General features: G+C 35.6%; 1 protein-coding gene across 5 annotated transcripts in view; it reads right to left on the reverse strand.

The window, feature by feature from the left end:
* Positions 1-21,106, reverse strand: part of GRB14 (growth factor receptor bound protein 14) — a 115,779-nt gene that overhangs the window by 59,442 nt on the left and 35,231 nt on the right. Inside the window, exon 1 of one of the 5 annotated variants that reach the window (XM_053215195.1) lies at positions 2,046-2,745. The exons of 3 other annotated variants lie outside the window; for them this stretch is intronic. In XM_053215195.1, coding sequence (XP_053071170.1) covers positions 2,046-2,108 — 63 coding nt within the window. In that variant the 5' untranslated portion in view covers positions 2,109-2,745. Of the gene's footprint in view, positions 1-2,045; positions 2,746-21,106 lie in introns of those variants that run through there. One more of the 5 variants, XM_015081065.3, reaches the window with a different exon arrangement.

The raw sequence follows: 21,106 nt of genomic DNA on the forward strand, positions 1-21,106 counted from the left end.
AAAATGCCCAATTCCTAAAGTAAGAGATGTTAAGATTTTCGGGATAGTCTTCTAGATAAGGGGCCTTCTAGGGGTTAAAATGCCACGACAAAGAAATAGCGTAAGTACCTTCAGCAAATGGTGATGTCCTAAATTACGTGGAAATTTAATATGTGTACTCGCTGGAAAGGAATAACATGGACTTGGGCACAATTACTTATGTAATTATTATAATAAAAACCTGACAAGCAGCTTATTATAAGAGACCAAGAGAAATCACAATGATGTGACCATCGGCAGCTCAGACTTAACACCAATTATAATCACAGCTTTCCAGAATATTCTTGTTCTGCTATTTACCAGTCAGTACTGAATTTTCTAGCCGAGTTTTATTCATACGAAGTGCCCTGGATTAAGTGCTCAAAGTCCTTGAAAATGACAGCATCTTTTTCTAATGTTTTAATACTCTAAAAAAAAAAATAAATGGTTTAAATATTTTAACTATGAAAATACAAAATATATTATTTGATTCACAGAATTACAGACACAGGTAAGACTGCAGAAAGCTTTTAATGAAAATCCCTCAGCTATTATGTTACAGGTGAAGAAGTAATGACCACGAGCTTAAGTGACTTGCCCAAGGTCACGCAGCTAGTAAACAGACAGCTCAGGTAGTATGCTTCCTACCACACCAGCATGTCATCCAAAAGAACATGATGGAAGCTTCTTGGTATATCAATTGGATCAAGAACTCAGACATAAGAACACACATTTGATACATATTAGTATACTTTTCACATTCCAGTGAGTCAGGGAATCTATATATACAGTCACTATTAATGCTAAGTCTAAATCAAAATAAAGATTCAAGCTCAAAGCAAAGTATTTTCAATTAAATTTGCTTAAGATGAGAGAAAAAGACATGAAGAAAGATAAAGAACAAATGTTGGCAAAATTACCATATACAATTCCAATGCCAAATAAAATGTCCCTAGTGAATAAATGGTTGACTGTGTAAGAAAATAAACTGAAAACCTAAAAATTAAAAACAATAAAAAAGATACTTTTCTTTTAAAAAAAAAACACCTTAATTGTTACATTTGTCATATTTAAACAAATTAAACCATGACCTTTGACTTACGGAATACACTAATAGCTAACTAACAGTTAACTATTAAAAGTCAGGTACGGAAATAAACATTAGTTTCTAGCGTCACCAAAACCATTCAGAAAGCATATCGCCAAAAATGTGGGTTGGTGCTTTTGTTTTCTATACTGGAGATTTGATTCTTTAAGGATTTAAATGCATTGTTCTTATTTGGTGTATTTACCAGAAAAGTTTAGTATTATAAATATTACATCGCATGTTATACTTATCATTACCTTATAAAATACGATGCTGCAAGTAAGACATGGAAATAAACTTTACAAAAAACCAAGAGATACAATATTTTCATACACAGGATTGATTGCATTAATAATTAACAGAAACCTCTTTCACAAGGGAATATAATGGAAAGTTTTTCTTAAGCAAATAGGCAGCAACTCAATAGAAATTGGTAGAAACCAGAGGCTAATAAACCGGTGCCATATGGTTAAACAGTAAAACAATTATATAGTCCATTCAACAATGAAGATGGATGTATTATGAATTATAGGGAAACAAAGAAACTGCTTCTCAGTACACAAATATAAAACATAATAGCTAGCAGATTTTCTACTGAACTAAAGGCAAAGAAGCCTGAAGTTACAGAAGGAAAAAAAAAAAAGCAAAAGCTTCAAATACTCTCTAAATCACAATGCCCTGAAATCGAGACCAAACTGCTTTTCCATGGAGTTTTTTTTTTTTGTTTTTTTGTTTTTTTTACCACAGAGACATTCTAGCACAGCATTTTCCCCCTTTTGTCTAATTTCAATAATATACCCTTTAATTACCTCTAGCCTCAATGAATGACAATCTCTCTCAGGATATGTAACTAAAGTTTCCAACATATTAATAAACACACGGTAGCAGAAAGAAAGAAAAACAGCAAAACGAAAAAAAAAAGGCAAAAGAAGTCACATACCCTTTTCTGTAGGACTATTGGCGTTATTGCAGGCAGAGTGACTCTTCTCGCACTCAGACTCATGCCTGCTCTTCGTAGAATGATCCCCTCTTGTAGATCATGGACGAAATGAAAGAAATCTTTTACAGTTACTACTTGGGAATCTCAGGGCTCAGTGCAAAGAAACTAAGAAAGTAATAAATGTCACTCTGCTTATGTGATTCCAATCTACCCAAAGCCAGTTAAGGATGGCCGTGGGACAGGACAAGGCAGCAACCAATCAAAGCTGGGAAAACTCCGCCTTTGTCCTTGGAAACACATTCTGATACTTTTGTTTATGATATTTAAAGAACCAGATTAACAGGCATCTAGTTCACTTAACTTTTTTTTCCAAAACAGTGCAATTTAATGCCATCTTTGTTGACTAAGCAGTTATGTCTTTAGTTTACTAAAACATTTCAACATATGGCAGATAAGAAACTGTTTACATTGGTCTGTTTAAAGAACTTAAATATGCAGATGAACTTAATTTACTCGTGCAACTCATAAATTTGATAAATGGGTCGATTGCTACATATTATATAAGGCACAAAAAATCCTGAGGTTAGAATTGGTCCCAAAGTATTAATTTACATGTTATATAAAAGGTTATTAATATTCATTGATGCATTTCATTTCTTTAACAGCTAAAATTTTTGTATTATGGGCTTTTCAACTATCCTTGAGGTTACACACTTAAGTATTTCTGTTAAATATTACCGTAACAATCAACCTAAAAATAATGTTAAATTTAAAAAGGGCATTAAACCACAATATATGAATTGCAAATGCTTATCAGTTTTTAAAAAGCACAGACCTGTGTAACCTAGCATATTTCATTCAATTAAAAGTATTTAAGCAATAACCATTGCTCAATGCAAATTCAAAATTTTAACAGGCATTTTGCCTTTTTTCTTAAAATAATTGAAAAGTAGAACATCTGGGGGGATTGGAGGAGCGTCAAAGTAAAATCATTGGTGGCTAACAAGAACGTTTTCAATGAAGTCTAAATGAAGATTAAAAGAAACACTCAAAATGATAAAAAGTATCACAGCATTGAAACTAATCAGAGCTACTGTAATTATAAGATCCCTGCTGTACTGATGACTTAACAAGCATCTACTCTGTGTTCTTCAACTGTGACACATGGAATAACTCACTGTATTCGGTACAAGGGAAACTCCTTGTAATTGCTAGATTACAAGGTGGCTGTTGTATAGTAACAAGGCAAAATGGAAGATTCTAGGCATCTCAGACACAAACTTTCCATTTCATTATCTGGACTGCTACCAAGCAGGGTTCACTTTACTGCTTTATTTTGGGTGTGTTTTATACGCACAGTGATCTCCTGTTCCTAAAAAGAAAAAGAGACACTACAAACTCTAGGGTTCCCTACTTTGAATTTCAAAACCTACATAGATCCCTCACAATGGTAGCTAGGGAGGGAAATCCACTTAATATAAAAAGTCACAGGTGGATCTAATTTGGGGGATTCATTTGATCCTTATCCAATTAGGTTTATCGTGGCCTTTTAAAATAAAAAAAATATCATTAAAAATCTAGTAATACTAGGATGGGAGTTACCATTTGTAAAGTGAAAGATTCTGGTTTAACCTTGAGTCACTTTTTTGGCAGGCCAGCAATAACAGAGCCCACAGTAACTACGTAATGTCAAGATCATTATCTATAGTATTTGGCTTTTTCTTTCTCCTTTTCTCAATTTAGTCTTTGAATATTGCAAAGATGTGTTATCTCTGGTCTCAAAAAAGGAGTTCCACCATCATCAAAGCAGTTCATGTCCCTATATAATGAGGCAAAGTACCCACTATATGTTAGGCAGCGTGATAGGTGGTAGGACCATATTGTTGAATAAGACATGGTCACTATTTCAAAGTGCAATAGAGATCATACATTTTTAAATTAAAAAAAAAATCATACCCGGTACTGGGTTAGGTGAGTCTAATGGTGATGAGACGTCAAGTATCAAGGATGCGCCAAGGTAGAAGAAACTATATACATCATAGGTGAGATTACCACTTCAAGGAAGAAATGACATTTTCTTTGAAAAGTGATTAGGAGAAAAGAATACGTAGAACTTGATAGCTGATAGGGATACAAAGTGAGGTTCTCAAAGCAGAGTCTGCATTTTGAGGTCTAGGTGAGTGGGAAGTCAAAGATGCTGTTTCACTTGACACTATAGAGCTTTTTAAACACTAAAAAAATCCTTCAAGTCAAAATGATGCCCAGGATCTATATTTATTGCAGTGCAATATACCTGCCCTATAAGGGCTTAAAAAAAACACTTGACAGACAACTCGTGTGATAGGTCATCTCTTTAGAACACTCGAAAATTGAAGTTTAAAAAATTCCAGTGAAAACCATGAAGAGCAAAGTGTGGCATTTTGTGACTCTATGTTGCCAAAAAGGTCATTGTCTTTGAAAAATGAAACTTACATACACTTTTTCCTCGTCAATAGGCAAAAAGACTAATGAGATGACATTCACACTTAAGACAGGCAGAGTCTCTTTTTTCAGTGATCCTTTCCAAGTGTTCATATTGACTGTGTTTTATCTTACTTCTTACTTATTATAGACACTGACTCAAAATTTAACTTTAGCTTATGCCTTTTTTACCATTATTATAAATGACTTTCACACTCACTAACCTTGTCACCTGACCCTTAGTTTTTTTCAGCTTCTGCAAAATGAGGATAAAAACCCATGGCCAACAATTTTAGAACTGCTGTGAGGGTCAAGGAAACCAAGCTTGTGTGGGCCTGGAAGAGACCGAGGCAGCTGCTGAAAATGCTTTGCTGTCACAGAGAAAGGGGCCTAAGATGCCCCTTTTCCTTAGACTGTGGCTCAGGTCCTTATTTCCAAAACTGAAATTTGATAAAACAGGATTTGAGCTTAATACAGCAGGATCCACAATGAAATATACAGGACAGCACTGCACATTACTTTGGTTCTTGCTCAATATTTTGATAGCAATAGAGTACATTTTGCCCCTCAAAAGATGCATATCAAGGTTTCAATGTGGATTAAGAATACCAAAAAATAACTATTATTATGATTATTAATACAATATATGTGAGCACCTAATATGAACCAGGCACTGAGCTAATTTTCATTGAATCCTTATAACAACTCTGTGAGGTAGGCACTAGCTAGTCAATAGATGAGAAAACAAAGGCCAGAAGAACAGATAGCTAAGAAATGGTTTCAGATATAAGTACATATTGCAAAAGAACCCGCCCAGGTTCACAAAGTGCATAAGTCAATGAGCCACGGTGAAACCCAGATCTGGCCTTCTCCAGGACACCCCACTATTCCACGCTACAATATTCTTTCCCACATTGTACTATAAAATTTGATATAATATTAGCATAAAATATCACCATACAGTCCTTGTTTCTGATGTACCTAAGCCTGTGTTATCTTTACTAAGTCAATAAATATGTGTGAAGGGCCTTACTGGGTGTAAAATACTATGCTATTTGCTGTGGGGAATTCAAAGTTGATAGCCCCTGATTCCTGCTTACCAAAGGAGCTGACCCATGACAACATGTAAACCATCAGTCAGAGTAGTGTACAAGGTAGGATCGGAGCAGAAGAGGATTCTATACAGGTACCAGCCAACCTCTAGGTTCCCAGCCTTTCCAACTTCTCCCACTCAACAGAAACAAAGCTTCCTGTAGCTCCCAAAAGCACATTCTGTATGTCTACCTCTTTGTTCCTAACGTTTGCTCACTAAACCCCACCAATCTTTCAAGGCCCATGACGAGACATACCTCTTCAGAAAGTGTCACTGATCCTGTTCTTTCGAACATCTCTCTCTCTTTTTTTTTTCCCACTAGTTTACCTTAGAATTGACCGGTGGAGAAGAAGGGAGACACAATACACGCACATAAGTTACCTATTAAGGATTAGGAACTTTATATATGTTATTTTATTTTATTGTGACAACCCGGTAAAGCAAGTATTGTTTAATCCTGTTTTACAGATTCCAACCATATCCAGCTTTTCCATCCTCTCTCTTTACCTTTTGTCATACACTAATTGAGTCAAGCTACTATTTCTTATGTGTGTGCACTTTCTATCATTTAGAATGTGGGCTCCTGGGAGGTAAGAACAGGTCTAATTTACCATCATGTTGACTTACCCAGTGGTTTTATACCAAAAAAATCAAATGCTATAAGCCAGAAGAATGGCTCTTGATTAGTAAGTGCTACAAATACTTCTTTGGCCAAGAAATCAACCAATCACCTGCTTTACACAAAACATAACTTGCTCTGCCCCTTCGTCTTCCCCCTCTACATTGTGCTATCGTGCCTCCTATTCTGGGGCAGCTCATTGCCTCTCCAGGTTCATCATCTCCCACAAAATCTCACAAAAAATACTCACCCCTCCAAGAAGTCATTCCCCCATCTAAATTATACTACTCCTTATTTTGTACATTTAAAAAAACTTTTTTTAGTCTTTATTTCTGAGAGAGAGAGAGAGAGAGACGTTTATTCATTTTTGACACAGAGAGGGACAGAGAGACAGAGCATGAGTGGGGGAGGGGCAAAGAGAGAGAGAGAGACACAGAATCCGAAGCAAGCTCCAGGCTCTGAGCTGTCAGCACAGAGCCCAATGCCGGGGCTCAAACTCACGAACCACGAGATCATGACCTGAGCCGAAGTGGGATGCTTAACCAACTGAGCTATCCAGGCACCCCTGCACATTTTTAAAAATTAAACTTTTCTATTGCTCATGTCTTACTCTGCACAGACTAATCCATTGTTTTAATAGCTAATAAATCCTTTCATAGGCCGTGGTTTTCTGCCTAATGAAAATACAGTCCTTAAGGGTGGGGCCCAGTCTCTTATTTCTTCTGCTGCTCCCAGAATACCTAGCAGAGTGCGTTCTGTACACAGTAGGCATTATGTTCAGTCACAATCAATGTGGAAAGACTAGTCGCTCCGGTTACATAGTGGACAAGCCTCCTTTCTCGTCTTAACAATTGCTAGCCTTATGATTTATTCTGAACAAAAGCACACAGTCTTCCTCACAGGAACATTTGGATATTCTTTTGCTACCTGACATAGCTCTACTAGTGGTCAGTAACGTAAACACTACATTTAACTGCTGTCCTAAGAACACCAATTTCAGATAAATCTTAAAATGTTTTATGATAGCAATTAATGGTCTAGATATTTAGACATAAACTCAGTACCTCAAGTTCTACCAGCTTATCTTACTCTACTAAAGGGCTTTGCTTCCCTGTGTATGTGACATGGCATCGGGCTTCTCACTTGATGAGGCTGATCTGATCTACCTCTATCCTATTTCTCCCTCTACTTGACAGCTATTTCCTTCTATCAGGAATGGCTAGGATTTCTCACTGATTTAAAATCTGATAGAAAATTTCGTCTTTAAAAGAAATTACTGGATGAGTTATAAGCCCTAGTGATTATAAATATTACCAAACCAAGTTTCATTCAAAGCATTTTAAAAGTGCCTATGTATTCTATAACTGACATAGTTTCTAGGAGCACTATGCCCACCTACTAAGGGACTACGGTCTATAGGAGGGCAGATGGACACTTAAAAATAATTTCAATAAAGTGTTAAGTTCTGTAAATGACTATAAATAAAGTGGTGGAACTATAAAAGTAAAAGAGCTTAACTTCACCATGAGACAGCAGACATGTTAACACTGAGTGAGAAAAAGATTCCAGAATGAAGGTAATTCCAGGTAAACAAAACATACACAAAGATGAATCTGGAGAAACATGGAGGGAAGAGCCAGACAAGAATGGTCATTCTATGTCACGTGGACGAATCTGACTCTCATCTGCAAAGGTAGCAATATTTGTTAAGATGTGAATTTACCTCAGAGTAGAAGATGAAGTGTGCTATTTCTGAGAATCCTAACTAGAAGTTAGGAAAACAGTGAGACGGACCTAAGTGAGTTCAAGAGAGGAATGGAAATTACCAAATTAGAAAGGAGTCAAGATTTCAAAGATGACAAGGAGGTAAAAACAGCAGGATCAAGTGGCCAAATACATACAAAAGTCATTAATTGTTTCTTATATATGAGCTTACAATATAAGTTTTAATTAACAAAAGTATAGGCTATAAAAAAGATAAACATCCTGTCTATGCCCTTCGTATTTCATATATTTTAAGGTTTTCTGAAGAAAAATAGTCTTTGAAATTTTGGAGAGATAAGATCAAGAAAGAGCTGAAACAGAAAACCAGCACCTACCTCTCTTCATGCTCCCAAAACCTTAAATTGACAAGAAGAAGGAAGAGGAGCAAGAAAAAAAGAAGTATTTCCTTGGTAAGAAAAAAGAAATCCTATTTTTTTAAACGATTCTGGGATATAAGAAAGGTACTTCAATTGGCCGTGCATTAAAAGAATTTCTAGAAGCAGGGTGCCTGGGTGGCTCAGTCGGGTAAGCATCTGACTTCAGCTCAGGTCATGATCTTGCAGTTTGTGAGTTCGAGCCCCGCGTCGGGCTCTGTGCTGACAGCTCAGAGCCTGGAGCCTGCTTCAGATTCTGTGTCTCCCTCTCTCTCTCTCTCTCTCTGTCTCTCAAAAATAAATATAAGTTTAAAAAATTAAAGGAAAAAGAATTTCTAGAAGCTAGAAGGTCACTGGGATGAGAGTGATAAGAACACATGCAATTACAGCAGGAATTTATGTATCAGAGAAATAATGGTGAAGAAATTAAGTTTAGAGTGTATATATATATATATTTTTTTAAATAGAAGTTTATTATAAATACTACGTAAATACTGAAGAGTAAAGGAATGAAGAATCTGAGGCAACCAAAACTTCCCCAAAAAGAAAAAAAAAAGGAAACATCTAAATGAGTAGTTCCACATTAATAAACAGACAACCAAGGATTACTAAACATTTGAAGAAAATAGACAACAGGGAAAAAGATAAAAATATGAACAAAAAAATAAACCCCTTCTCAAAATATCAGCAATAATTGAGAAGAAAATTAGAATTTTAAGTCTAATCGGACTCCTTAGATCAGGTGAAGATTCAAGGTGCTACAGCACTGATAAAATAGAATGCTGTGTTAACAGGAGAGATCAAAGAACCACAGACCATTCCTAGATATTATAAATAGTATAGAAATATAGTAACATATTAATATAATAAAACTAAAAACTATTAAGTGGTATGGAAGATAAAGTTGAGAGAGAGTCTCCTATAATGTAAAGTAAAGGTCAAAGAAAAGAAGAAAAAGGAAAAAACAAAACAAAACATCGAGGAACAAGCCAGAAAGATAAACACAAATAAAATATGAGTCACAGAAAGAGTAAAAAAAAAAAGTGTAAGAAATAAGAAAAAGGCAGAAGTTCCCCGAGCTAATGAAAGTTATAAACAATTAAACTAAAAAGACCCACAGAAGGCTAAGTAATTTCAATGAAAAAGGAGTCACGTTAGATAAATAGTGGGAAATGGGACAATTCCAAAGAGAAAAGATAAAATTCCTAATGCTTCCTGAGAGAAGAATTCATATTTACCTGCAGTTGTGAATATCAGACTGGTATCAGAACATAATCCTATTTCTCATCAATATCCTCCATGAACATAAGCACAAAAATCCTCAAAAAAATAATAAAAACCAGGGCACCTATAATCAGTCAAGTGTGTGACTCCTGATCTTGGGGTTGTGAGTTCGAGCCCCATCGTGTGTGCAGAGATAACTTAAAAAACAAATAAAGACTTTTTTTTTTTAAAGGCAGAGAAAAATAATAAAAACCAAAGGAAGTCAGAAATCCATCTCTGCAGGGAACATCATACCTCTGTAGCAGTGGAAATGATGATATTAAGAAAATTTCAGGGGCACCTGCGTGGCTCAGTCAGTTAAGCATCTGACTCTTGGTTTCAGCTCAGGTCATGATCTCCCAGTTCGTGAGTTTGAGTCTCATATTGGGCTCTGTGTTAACAGTGCAGAGCCTGCTTGGGATTTTCTCCCTCCCTCTCTCTCTGCCCCTCCCCCACTTGTGCATGTTCCCTCTCTCTCGCGCTCTCTCTCTCTCTCTCTCTCTCTCGCTCTCTCAAATTAAATAAACTTAAAAAAATTATACTTTCCCATTTCCATTAACATAGAAGAATTAAAGACTGAAAAAAAAATCAAACACAGAAATGAAAAAGGTTCTTAGTTTAGTACTCGGACCTTGACTTTCCTTCTCATAAATATGTTCCAAGAACCACCCATTCCTTGAAGATGAACAATATAATGGAACCACTGCTGAATCCATACAAGCATCCTAATAATGGAGAGAAAGGAGAAAAGGTACAGGAAAAACAAATGGCAGAAGACTGCTTGCAAGAAAAGTTCTGCCAAATTTCAGATAAAACTTGAGAGCATAAATTTAAACCAAGAGTAAAAAGGAATGAAGCAAAATCACGTATGTTCACCCACAAACCAGAAAATTAAAAGCAACAGGGAATAAACACCACAACAATAAGAGGAGATGAAACATTGGCTGGCAGAGCTCAACAGATTTAACTGCTATGTACTGAAATCTACAGTGAGATCAGAGGTAAGGTAAACAGATGACAGATACAAGAAGAGCAGCCAAAGAGAGAAGACAAACTGTTTTAAATTTAAGAAGCATTAGAAACAGAGATCTAAAGACAAGTTAAGGAGATCTCCACACCTATAACTAGAATCTCCATAGAAGAAAATCAAAATCATCGAAAAGAATACATTCATGAAGATAAAATGTAAGAAATGTTTTTTTAATAAAACACCTATTGAAAGGGCGTACTTCCCCCAAGAAACACCTTTTAACAGTAAACAGTAAGATACCTTATCAAAGTTACTGGACTTCAAATGTAAAGAATCCTTGGACATCAAGACAAAAAAAGCTCTAGTAGCTGTAAGGGGGGATCCACCAGGTGAGTATTTATCCACAACAGTCAACAACACGCTTAGGTGGACCCCACTGCCTCTGGTCACACCACTGGATAGAGTAATGCCTGTGAAATCCTTGAGCAGAGAAATATAAATGAGATTTTAAAATCTAGCCAAACTCATTCATTATAAAGGCAACAGCGAATGTTCAAAAGTTTTGAACATATGCAAACACATAAAATCGTGTTCCCATGGGATTTTGTTGAGGAATTTACTAGAAGATAAACTGTAGTCATCCAAGAGATGGCTGGAAAAATCAGAGTAAAAGGACTATAATAAATACCAAAACTACTTATGGGACTAAATCACTATGTCATTATGTTGCTATAATAAAATACAAGCAGAATAAGCCTTAACAATGCAGAAACCATAAAACAAACAAACAAAAAAAAGATGAAAGTCGAAGGAGGAAAAACATGGAATGTTACTCAGATCAAAAGATATTATTTAAAACTGATAAACCACAAAAGAATTTAAGTAAATTATTTTATAATGCTAAAATCAGCTGGTAGAAAAGGGAAGAGGAAGAGGAAAAATATTATGTTTATTATCGCTCCTTACAGAGGATTAATAAATAAATCCTTAAATAAATAAGAGGATTAAGGTTTTTTATGTTGTTGCAGTCATGACAACAGAAACATAAACCTTTCTAATTAAAAGAACACAATGCTAAAAAGGCAGAACACATTGTGAATTCTCTTCCAAAAGCTGTAAGTTTTAAAATATAATATAAAATAAAATAACAGTATTCATACTAAACTTTTATGTTATCTCAGTATTTAATACAGCCAGACTTACTCACTGAAAGGAAAAAAAAACACTTTGCATTTGAATTATTAAGCAGATTCCACTCTATTCTGTGGGAGAAAGATCGGTATAACTAACTGAGTTTGAAAACAAAAGAATGGGTGGAGAGAAAGGGGAAAAAAGGGGAGAAGAAGGGGTGGAGAAAGAACACAGAGAGGCAGATAGGGAGGGAAGGAAAGAAAGAACACAGTGGTCGATATCATGCAAGACTGAACCCAGGACAGCACTAAAAAAGCAATGAAGATGACTTCATAATGCTGAATGATGTGAATCACAATAAAATATCTTGATTATATCTGTCATATAATACACACTTGTAAAGCATACAGTAAAGGAACTATAAGGAAAATCAGATAGAAACATTATTAACCAACCCTCTCAAACCATGAAGAACAAGCAGAATTTTTTTTTTTTTTTTAAGTAGGCTCCATGCCCAACGTGGGGCTTGAACAGTCACATGCTCTACCGACTGAGCCAGCCAGGTGCCCCAAAGAACAAGCAGATTAAAAAGTAGCTATAAATATAACAAATAGAAATAGGCTAATATAATTAATAATATAGATTTGACTGTCACATATTGAATTCTCAGATTAAATCAGAGATTTTAACTTCTCTTTAAGAAAGTGATTTTAAAAATAAAAATTTGGTCACATTTTAGGTCACAGATAAAACCCCCCAAAATTTTAACACTGGAAAGAGTGCAGACAACAATTTCTGATCACAATACAGCAACATGAAAATTACTACTAAACCTGGGATTAGGGAGCATCTAAAAATTTTAAGACTCTTCACATAACTAAGAAAAAACAGAAGTGGCAGAATATCTGTATAGTAGTAATGAGGAATACAATGGAAACACTATAAATCACATCTTATACTGCTAAAATGGTTCCCATATTGTAATTCATAGCCTTAAACAACATTTCTATTAATAAACAAGAATGAAAACAAATTCATTAGCATCCAAAAATTAAAATGTATCATTAAAGTAAACCTGAGCAAAGCAGAAGGAATAAACTAATAAAGACAAAGGGAGAAAGTAAACTGGTAGAACTAATAAACAAGATCTGTTCTTTGGGGACAAAAATAAAATAGATAGTTAGGGAAACAAATCTAGGAGATAAAATAAAGGACCAACATATAAAAGAAGAAATAATACCAGAGAAATAAAGAATTAAAAGATTATTGAGAAACTACTTTTTCCATTTTATGAAATGATTAATTCTCCAGGGCAGTATAATCTACATATATTGAATCCAAAAAAACCAGACAATTTGAACACATCAGTCACCATAGAAGAAAGCTGTCAAAGAGCCACCATCCCAAAGGGTGGGCCAGTCCCAGACAGTTTTTTTCACAGATAAATTCCATGTAACCTTTAACAAAGAGATAATTTCCTATGCTAGTCAAACTGTTTCAGAGTAAAGAAAATGTGCAATTATAACCAAGGAAGTTAGAAGAACAAGATCAGTGAGGAGTGTCTTTTCATACCTGATATACCCGATATAATATAAAGCTGCAGTCATCCATTTCTTAAAAAGGCACTGACACATCCATGTGTATATGCAACAGCTGGTATTGAAAATCAATGGAGAAAGGGTAAGACATTCAAAAAAGATTGTGCGCATTTGAGTAAACTAAGGGTACAGGTTTCTTTACCTAACCTGATATACTAAAATGGACTCCAAAATTAGAACACTAAGAGAAATTTCTAAAAATTAACTAATTCATAAACATGATGGAAGAAATAACCAAAAAAATGGTTTAATAATCTTGTGGTGGGAAAAGCCTTACTAAGTAAGACCTACAAGTCCTAAAAAAGGTTAACACATTTAACTCACAAATATTTGTAATGTTTATGGCATAAAAGACATACATAAAACTCAAGTGCAAGGCATAGACTGAGGGTATGTATGTGCAACATACTTAAGACAGGACAAATATCCAGAATACACAAAGAGTTCCTAAAAATTAACTGAAAAACAAATCCCCAAATGAACTATGGGCAGAAATGGACACACAATTTAAACACACATAAACATATTATACCACTGAATATAAAAACTTGAAAAGATATTTCTACTAATAAGAGATATGTGTGTTAAAATAAGGCATTTTCAGGACTGGACAAAAATTTAAGATGGATAATGTCAAATAATACTGACACCAGTGTTAGGAAAAGAGTGGTACTCTGAAACACTAATGAAAGAATAAATGACAACAAACTTTTAAGGAAGGAAATTTGACAGCATCTATAAAAATCCTAAGAAGCCACAACCTTTGATATAAGTACTCTTTTTCTTGTTCTCTACCAACAAAGTAGCCTAAATATTCATAAAGGGATGTTTATAAATACATAAATGAAGGATGTTCACTCATCACTGTTTAGTAGGAAAAAATAGAAACAATTTATATATTGAAAATGGTAACATATTAATGAAATACATTGCCTTCAGACTATGGAATTCTAGATAGCAACTGATAGTAGTAAGGTATGGATTAACAAAAAAGATTGTAAAATCATACTGTTGAATTTTTTAAATTACACAACAATAATTTAGTATGACCCTATTTGTGTAAAAACAAAGAAAATACCTAAAGTTTTATATACACCCACTAAGTATAAGAACGTAGAAAAAAAACTTAGAAGAATCCATGCCAAATTTTTAACAATGTGATCTCAAGGGAGGAAACTGAAATTAAGGAGAGATAGGATCATGAGTGGTTATTTTTAATGCATTTATTTTTATAATTTTATAATTATTTACTATTCCTGCAAAATTAAAACACAAAAAGCTATAAGGGGCGCCTGGATGGCTCAGTCGGTTCAGCGTCTGACTTTGGCTCAGGTCATGTTCTCACAGTTCGTGGGTTCGAGCCCCGCATCAGGATCTGTGCTGACAGCTCAGAGCCTGTAGCCTGCTTGGGATTCTGTGTCTCCCTCTCTCTCTGCCCCTCCCCCGCTCATGCTCTGTCTCTCTCTGTCAAAAATAAATAAACATTAAAAAAAAAAAGCTATAAGATTCCTCAAGTTAAAGGTCAAGTATTTAATAAAAGTAGAGTGCCATGAGCTCTGAACTGCTCAGATACTGCCAATGCCTCCTTAAGAATCTTTACGGTATTCTTTACTTTGGCAAGAATTTCTGGTATTGACATTTAATACATTCTATGGATATAATACCCATTTCTTTAAAATACATTTATTTAAGGGGTGCCTGGCTGGCTCCGTCAGAAGAACATTCGACTCTTGACCTCAGTGTCATGAGTTTGAGCCCCACTTTGGGTGGAGAGATTATTTAAATAAATATTTAAAATTTTTAAAAAATAGGGATGCCTGGGTGGCTCAGTCAGTTAGCGGCCAACTTTGGCTCAGGTCTTGATCTCACAGCTCATGAGTTCGAGCCCAGCTTCAGGCTCTCTGCTGTCAGTGCAAAGCCTGCTTCAGATCCTCTGTCACCCCCTCTCTCTGACCCTCCCCAGCTCATGCTTGCCCTCTCTCAAAAGTAAACATTAAAAAAATTTTTTATTTAAAAAAATTAAAAATAAATTAAAAATAAAGTAAATAAAATAAAACATATTATATTTAAGAAATACATATTATTTATACAATCAGCAAATATTAGAATTGTCTATGAGATCATCTTGTATAACTTAGTTCCCAGGAATCCTTTCTAAACTCCTCTGGTAAAATGATCATTCAGCACACCGTGAAAACCTCCAACTACAGAAAGATAATAACCACTGTGTGTTGAAATCTTTGTATCCCTGTACCCACTGGGTTCCCAGCAGGCTATTAGCTATTAGCTAAATGAAGGAGTGCTCTAGTTTTTTGGGTGGTACTTTCTTCTGGTACAGATCTTCAGGTACAGATCTCCTGTCTCTGTTTCTGCCTTGGAGCAAGTGAAACAAACTTGATTTTAAAGAGCAAACAGTGAACATCAGCCACAAAATATATTTCCACTACAGACACAGAACTACCAAAACTTGCACCTGCTAGCTACCTTCTAGCTTTCTCATTAAATTAGAAACTGGTTCCTTCTACCTTCTAAAGACTATCTCTTTGTCTCCTGTGACAGGCTGAATAATGCTCCTCACAGCCGAAACAGTCCATAATCTAATCCCTGGAAGCTGTGTATGTTATCTTACATGGTAAAAAGCATTTTGCAGAGGTGATTAAATTAACAAACTTGATAAGGGAAGATTATCCTGAATTATCCAGGTGGCCCCAAGGTATTCACCAGGGTCCTTATAAGAGGGAGGCAGGAGGGTCAGAGCTAGGGAAGGCTATGCGTCAGCAGAAGCAGAGAGAAAGTGAATCAGATGTAAAAGCAGAAACAGGGGTCAGAATGATGCAGGATCAAGAGCCCAGGAATGCAGGTGGCCTCTAGATACTAGAAAAGGCCAGGAAATGGGGTCTCCAAAAAGAAAAAGGCCCTGCTGACACCCTGGCTTCATATTTCTGAAATTGTGTGCTGTTTGAAGCTACTAAATTTGTTGTAATTTGTTACAGCAAAGTAGGAAACTAATACATCCCTCTTTCCCTGCCAGCTTCTTAGGAGCCTTACTTGATATTCTCTTCTCTCTTTTAGTATTTAAGCTTTTCTCACCCAAATTCCCCTCATTGGCTTTTAAACATATTGAAGCTCTCAGATTTAAAGACATAGGATGCTAAGGTTTCCCTCCAGCTAAAGCAGCTACCTTTTTTTTCTTTTACCAACAAAGTTCTCCAAATCTAATCTAAGGGCTCTACTCTGAAGGTCCTAACCCACCCTGTCACCAATGATCTCCTTGAAGCTAAGGAAAACGGACTTTTTTCATCCTCCATTCTATTTACCCTTCAGTAACATGTGGACAGTCTTGGCAAGCTTCTCCCTGTTGTCTCTCCTTCGGCCAGCTTATTCGAACCAAAACCTTCAATTACCACATTATAGGAAGATACTCACTAACTTCCATCTCTTGCTCAGATATCTCTGTGAAGCAGTATACCCATATACTTAATTGGCTGTGTAATATCCCCATTTGAATGACTCAAATGCACATTGAACTCAGAAAATCCAAATCAAACTCATGATGTCACTGTCTACCACCCAAAGCTGATCCTCTTCTAGTATTTCCAGCTCAGTCAATGACATCACCATCAGCCATCTAGGTTCATAAGTCAGGAATTTGGTAGCAATTCTGACATGCCCCACTATTCACGTCCTATATCCATTTTTTTCACCAAGTCCTGCTAATTTTACTTCCTAAGTATCTTCAAAATCAATCTATTTATTTTTATCTCTGATAACACACTCTAGGAATGAAGTGGAAGCTTCTGATCTCCATGACCACATACCTCTCCTTCCAAATGGTCACTGGAATAGTTAATGGGAGAACAGAATTCTGAGTGCTTATAAAAAGATTCTCCTTCCTTAACAATTTCACCATGATTATCTGTCCGAGCCCCTCAAAATTAGTATTTTTATGCCCTTTTCCCTGTTCATGTCAGTCACTCAAACCAGAACTCCTAGGTCATCCATTCTTGGGCCCCATATTCTCTACTTAGGATATGTACATCACCTCCTCTCATCTCATCACCCACATTTCCCCAATTACTAAAATCCTTTACCATTCCTCTGGATCTCACAGTTCATCAGGAACAAAATCCCATAAAATCCAACCACGTCTCTCAATTTCTCCTTCTTCTAACTGCAACTGATTATCAGTGAAGATCACTGTTCCATACTTCCCAATGGCCCTGTTTCCATAAGTTCTTCTTGTTCCTCATTGCTCTTTTTTAGACACATCTCCCTTCCTCTTTTCTAAATTTGCCTAGCTTTAAATCTTTTATCATTAAACTATACCACCCACTACTCCTCTTTATAGCAGTTATCTTTGGCCATCTGAGCTACTCTCACTAATGTGTTGAGGTTATTCATCTGATCAGAGAATAGAGTGAATATTCTCAGGGAGAATGTGACTTCATCTAGAACTTGTTCAATTTTTCATACACAATGTCCAACATTTGATAAGAAGCCCACTGGCATCCAAAGTGACAGGGACAGGGTGGAACAGGAGGGAAACAGACATGGAAAAAGATCTAGACATTGAAGTGACAAGATACGGACTTCAAAATAATTGCAACTAATGTTTTTAAGAAAATAGAAGACAAAAAATGGAGAATATATAAGAGAACTCAAATCTGCAAAACTGAATGAAATAAATATTGTGAAAAATTCTAAACATTTGTTTTAAAACACGGATATTTAAAAAATATTATTGAAAAGGACAATAATGGAATTAAAAACTCAAAATGGCCTTAAGAGCAGGTTGGATATAGCCAAAAAGATCAGTGAACTAGAATATCTCAGTAAAAATACTGACTGATACAGGAAGAGCAAAGTAGGAGGAAAAAAGAGCTTTAGGTATGTATGAGGCAAGGAAAAAAGCTCATAATGGCTTCTAACAAAGAACTAGAAAAACAATATTTAAAGAACTTTCTTTACATGGTCAAAATACTCCAAAACTGGAGGGCATGGGTGGCTCAGTCAGTTCAGCATCTTGACTTCAGCTCAGGTCATGATCTCTCAGTTCATGAGTTCAAGTCCCATGTCAGGCTCTGTGCTGACAGCTCAGAGCCTGGAGCCTCCTTCAGATTCTGTGTCTCCCTCTCTCTCTGCCCCTCCCCCACTTGTGCACGCATGCTCGCTCTCTCTCTCTCTCTCAAAAATAAAAATAAACATTAAATAAACAAAGAAAACACTCCAAAACTGAGGAAAGCCATTAAGTCAGAGAATTAAGAAGCACTATGCATGTTAAGCAGACAAATATTTAAAAACAATAATTATGCTCAGCTAAAGACAAGGAAAAATCTTAGAAGCAGCCTGAAGTGGGGAAATAACTTCGAAAATCCAATAATGAGACTGACAGCTTATTTCTTAACAAAAATAATAGAAGTCAGAAGACAATGAAAAGACATCTATGAAATGTTAATAGAAATAATGCCAACCTAGAATTTTAAACACAGCAAAAATATCCTTTCAAATAAGGACACTTCTAGGCAAAAGAAATTGGAGATAATTTGTTACTGGAAGAATGGCACTAAAACAAATATTAAAGGGAATTCTTCAGGCAAAGGGAAATTGATTTCAGATGTTTTTTAATTGCAGAATGCAAGGAGCGCCTGAGCGGCTCACTTAGTTAAGTGTCTGACTTCAGCTCAGGTCATGATCTCTCAGTTCATAAGTTCAAGTCCCATGTCAGGCTCTGTGCTGACAGCTCAGAGCCTGGAGCCTCCTTCAGATTCTGTGTCTCCCTCTCTCTCTGCTCCTTCCCCACTCATGCTCTGTCCCTCTCTGTCTCTCCAAAATAAATAAATGTTAGAAAAAATTTTTTAAATAATTGCAGAATGCAAGGAAGAACAATGGAAAAGTAAACATATTGGTAATTCAAAGTGAATTCTGAATGAACATATCAATAAATTTAAAACACGTGCAGAATTAAAATATATGACAATATTAGCACAAAGGGTGCAAGGACAATATAGAGTTATGTGATCTGGGGCACCTGGCTGGCTCAGTCAAAAGGGCATGCAACTCATGATGTCAGTGTAATGAGCTCAAGTCCCAGCGTGAGGTGTAAAGATTACTTAAAAAAATAAAACTTAAAAAAAAAAATAGAGCTAAGTGGTCCAAGTAGCGGTGCCAGTACCACTTTTGTAAACCAAGGATGCATGTTATAAAGTCAAGGGCAGTCACCAAAGGACCTGCAAAATAGTATAAAACTACAAAATAATAGAGTGAAATGTGAAATCATTGAATAATGCAAAAACACTGATTAGTCCAAAAGAAGGCAGAAAAGGAAAACTAAAAAACATAAAATAGGCGGGAAAAATGGTGAAAGGGTATACAATAACCATTTGAAGCAGTAAAACATTGTACTCATTTTTACATTAAAGTTGAGATAATTTCTTCATCTAGTTTTCTAATTAGAAAAACATTCTAGGTAAGTTGAATGAAGTAGAATTTTTCTTAGTTGAGAGTGTCTCCTTTACTAGTGCTGAAAATCATACTCCTTTTGTCTTCCTATAAATCTAACACAATTAGTCAATCTCCTATGCACTTAGGCATCAAATCTAATTCTGTGTTAACACCCGGAGTTTAGAATGGATTACATTGGATTCAATTTATAAACTACAAAAGGTTTAACCCAATTTCAATTTCCATCATATTTTCATTATAAATAGGAAATTCTTATTTGGCCCAATGATCCAAGAGTTTTATTCTACCTTTCTGATTGTGACAGAGATTCTCTGCAATGTGATAAAATAACATTTAGGAGACTGGCACTAATACTAATGTTGTGATGTCAGATTTAAAGTTAATCCTTAATTTCTTAGGGAATTTGTATCTACTCAAAAGCTTTGTTTAAAGAGTGCAACCACAGGGAGCTTCCCTCCTCTTGCTAGATCTGATGCTGCCTGATTCATGAGTTATTTAATAAAGCCAATTTGATCTTCAATCAATTAATCAATAATGAAAGGTGAAACCACAGAGTACTACATCTCTGTATTTGAACCCTCTTAATGATGGTATGACGTCAAGTAAGGTACTTAACTTCCCATGCTCAGTCTCCTTCTAGTGATAGTACACGGAAATATACGCATTATACATATTAGCTGCTAGTATTGTTGTATGTTGTTGTTAGCATTATGTTGGAAGACTTAAGTTTTTGTCCCCCGTCCTCTTTGTCCCTCGTCCTCTACCACTCTCAGAGCATCTATCCTTACCTGCAAAAGACATTTTTACAAAGTGGGCATTAAGTATTTTTTTCACTTATAAGGGGGAAAAAACATCAATGCAAACTTGAAAACATTCATTTCCTGAAAGAAACTAAAATATTTGTCCACTTGTCAAAGAAGTAAATCCTTTTTACTAGGAGTAAATCCCTACAATTTAAAAGTCTTTTTCAGGAGACTTAAGTATTGTTCTCTTAAGTATCATCATTATCGCAAAAATACGCAGGAATACATTGACTTGCCACAATTCAATGTCACCCTGATGACTGAAGACACAAAAATAAAGCTTCTTCTCCCAAATATAAATCACACCACAAACTGCCAATAATGTCTTGCCCTATTCCTCTTCTTCACATCCATCAAGAAATTTCTAGTGCCTTTATAAAAGCTACACCTTTCTTACAGGGAAAGTCACAACTTCAAGACCAAGATATTTCATGATCTTCAATTTCATGACTGGAAAAGAAGCAAAAGAAGGAATGAATGCATTTAAAAAAATTTTTTAATGTTTATTTATTTTCGAAAGACAG

This window comes from Acinonyx jubatus, chromosome C1, assembly GCF_027475565.1.
Source record: "Acinonyx jubatus isolate Ajub_Pintada_27869175 chromosome C1, VMU_Ajub_asm_v1.0, whole genome shotgun sequence".
Classification (NCBI taxonomy): Eukaryota; Metazoa; Chordata; class Mammalia; order Carnivora; family Felidae; genus Acinonyx; species Acinonyx jubatus.